The 3,082-nt window shown below is 38.5% G+C and overlaps 1 protein-coding gene across 1 annotated transcript; it reads left to right on the top strand.

The window, feature by feature from the left end:
• Positions 1,966-2,472, top strand: LOC107611175. The gene has a single exon (XM_016313129.1). The coding sequence runs from the start codon at positions 1,966-1,968 to the stop codon at positions 2,470-2,472; it is 507 nt and encodes a 168-aa protein (XP_016168615.1).

The following is a 3,082-nucleotide window of genomic DNA, read 5'->3' as shown; positions in this document are numbered from 1 at the left end:
AGTAAGTAATTGATGCATAAATCCACTTCTGGGGCCCACTTGGTGTGTTGCTTGGGCTGAGCTTGAATGTTACACGTGCAGAGGCTCTTTCTGGAGTTGAACGCCAGGTTGTAACGTGTTTCTGATGTTGAACTCTGGTTTGTGACTTGTTTCTGGCGTTTATCTCCAGACAGCAGCGTAGAACTGCCGTTCAACGCCCTTTTACGTTGTCTAAACTCGTTCAAAATATGGACTATTATATATTGCTGGAAAGCCCTGGATGTCTACTTTCCAACGCAATTCAAAGCGCGCCATTTTGAGTTTTGTAGCTCCAGAAAATCTACTTTGAGTGCAGGGAGGTCAGAATCCAACAGCATCAGCAGTCCTTCTTCAACCTCTGAATCTGATTTTTGCTCAAGTCCCTCAATTTCAGCCAGAAAATACCTGAAATCACAGAAAAACACACAAACTCATAGTAAAGTCCAGAAATGTGAATTTAGCATAAAAACTAATGAAAACATCCCTAAAAGTAACTAGATTCTCCTAAAAACATACTAAAAACAATGCCAAAAAGCGTATAAATTATCCGCTCATCATGGACATGAAATTGGAGCACAAACAAGAGGCATCTTTTAAGCCCCAAAAATACCAACTGGGCAGCAAGTGCAACGTTAGCCACAATAACTTTAGCACTAACGCCACACTTGTAGCGTTAGTGTGGCTAACTTTAGCACTAACTTTAGCACCTGGACCTCAACTTGACTCACTTCTCCCTCAAGTCCACTTCAAAGCTCAAGCAAGCAAGCCCACAATTGTCAACCAATCAAGACCACAAGAAACATCTAGAATAGAAATTTTCATTTAATTGTAATTTACTTTTAATTTCATTTTGTAATTTAGGAGAGCCTATATAAAGGCCTTAGTTTTTACATTGAAAGCATTCTGGAGAATTGAAGGAAGGGGGAGAGAGTGAAGACCAATTCGAACTTCTGTGAATTGGCACACTCCAAGAGGAGTGGGTCTTCAGACCCCTCCCCTCAACCACTCTTCTTCCTTTTCTCTTCTTTTCTTCCTTAGGAGTAGTTTCGTTTTAGTTGTAATTTTCATTTATGAATTTTGAAGTTTTAATTTCAGTTTCAATCTTTATCTTTACTTTTCTGCACTTTCTTTCTTTTCTATTTTGGTAGAACAATGATCAACTAACTCTTTTCATTGGGTTAGAGAGCTCTATTGTGATTCAATGGATTAAGTGTAGTTCTTATTCTTCTTCTTCTTTCTTTTCTCTTGATTTTACTAGAGAGCTTTCGATCTTCAACCAATTGGATAGTTATCTTGGAAAATAAGCTATTCATACTTGGATCTCTTCTAAACCTTGGAAGAGGAATGAAGAGATCATGCTAGAAATGCTTTCTCATGTTGCACCAAATTGGGTTTGGAAGGATATGTGACTATAATCCTCCAACACTTGATTTGGGAATACATGTGGTATAATCAGTGACCATACTTCATCTCTTCTCATGAGCAATTGACCAAGGAATTGGCTATTCATCAAGATTTGAGAGATTGAATTACAAGGAATTGTAATTCGATCACTTAAGATTGCCAAGGAGATCAATGAACACATTGATTGAGGAAGAGATGAGAATGAACTTGATCCGGAGGATTGCAATATCTCTTGATCCCAATGTTCATTTTATTTTTGGTTCTTACATTTACTTTTCTTGTCATTTTACTTTTCTGCACTTTATTGCTTTTCCTTTCTTTTCTATCAATTTACAATTACTGCTGCTCATTATCCAAATCTGAACCATCTGACTAGGATAATTAATCAACCATTGATTGCTTAATCCGTTAATCTCTGTGGGATTCGACCTCACTCTTTTATGAGTTACTTGATGACAATTCGGTACATTTGCCGAAGGAAAATTTATTGCGAGACAAGTTTTCCGTGCATCACCATTCTATGCTAAGTTCTTGAAGGAATTGATGACCAAGAAGAGAAGTTGGAGGGAGAACGAGACTGTGGTACTAACCGAGGAACGTAGTGCCATCATTCAGCACAAGTTACCTCAGAAATTGAAGGACCCTGGGAGCTTCCAAATCCCTTGTATCATAGGGGAAATCACAGTGGAAAAAGCTTTATGTGATTTGGGAGCCAGCATAAATCTGATGTCCTTAGCAATGTTGAGACGAATGAGGATTGAGGAGACCAAACCAACAAGAATGGCCCTTCAATTAGCAGATCGATCATTCAAGTTCCCTCATGGAATAGTAGAAGACTTGTTGGTGAAGGTGGGAGATTTTATCTTCCCAGCAGACTTTGTAGTGTTGGATATGGAGGAAGAAGCCAAAGCCTCCATCATTTTGGGAAGGCCATTCTTAGCTACTGCCGGAGCCATCATAGATTTCCAAAAGGGTGAACTTACCCTTAGGCTACATGATGAGAAAATGGTATTCAACGTATTCAAGGCCATGATCAACCCACAGGAATAACTGGGAGAATGTATGAGGTTGGATTCAGTGGAAGTTTTGGTTCAAGAGACCTTTGAGGAGGAAGAACTTGAGGAGATAGCAGAAGAAGAAGAGCCCGCATCATACAAAGAAGTTTCAGCAGCTGAAGTTCTTGTTCAGGGCACACTAGAAGAGAAGAAGGAAGAAGGAGAAGCACCCAAACTTGAACTGAAAGTACTACCATCCACTCTCAAATATGCTTATTTGGGAAATAATGAAAGCTACCCAGTGATCATAAATTCAGCCCTCAGCCAAGAACAGGAGGGGAAATTAATCAAAGTGTTACAAAAACATAAAGATGCCTGATGCACGAAATTGTGATACATATCCATGGCTTCAAAGGCCTGGTGCTCTGATCTAGTTTTATTGTCTGTCACAACTTCGTTTTTTGCTCTTGCCTCTTGGTTTTAAGGGTTATTGGCTTTTTCTGCTTGCTTTTTCTTTTTCTTTCTATTTTTTTTTCGCCTATTTTTTTTCTTCTTTTTTTTTTTTTGAAAGCTTTGTTCTTTGCTGCTTTTTCTTGCTTCAAGAATCATTTTTATGATTTTTCAGATTATCAAATAACATGTCTCCTAGTCATCATTCTTTCAAG

This window comes from Arachis ipaensis, chromosome B08, assembly GCF_000816755.2.
Source record: "Arachis ipaensis cultivar K30076 chromosome B08, Araip1.1, whole genome shotgun sequence".
Taxonomy (NCBI): Eukaryota; Viridiplantae; Streptophyta; class Magnoliopsida; order Fabales; family Fabaceae; genus Arachis; species Arachis ipaensis.
The sequence above is the reverse complement of the archived record's forward strand: the minus strand, read 5'-3'. Positions and strand labels throughout refer to the sequence as shown.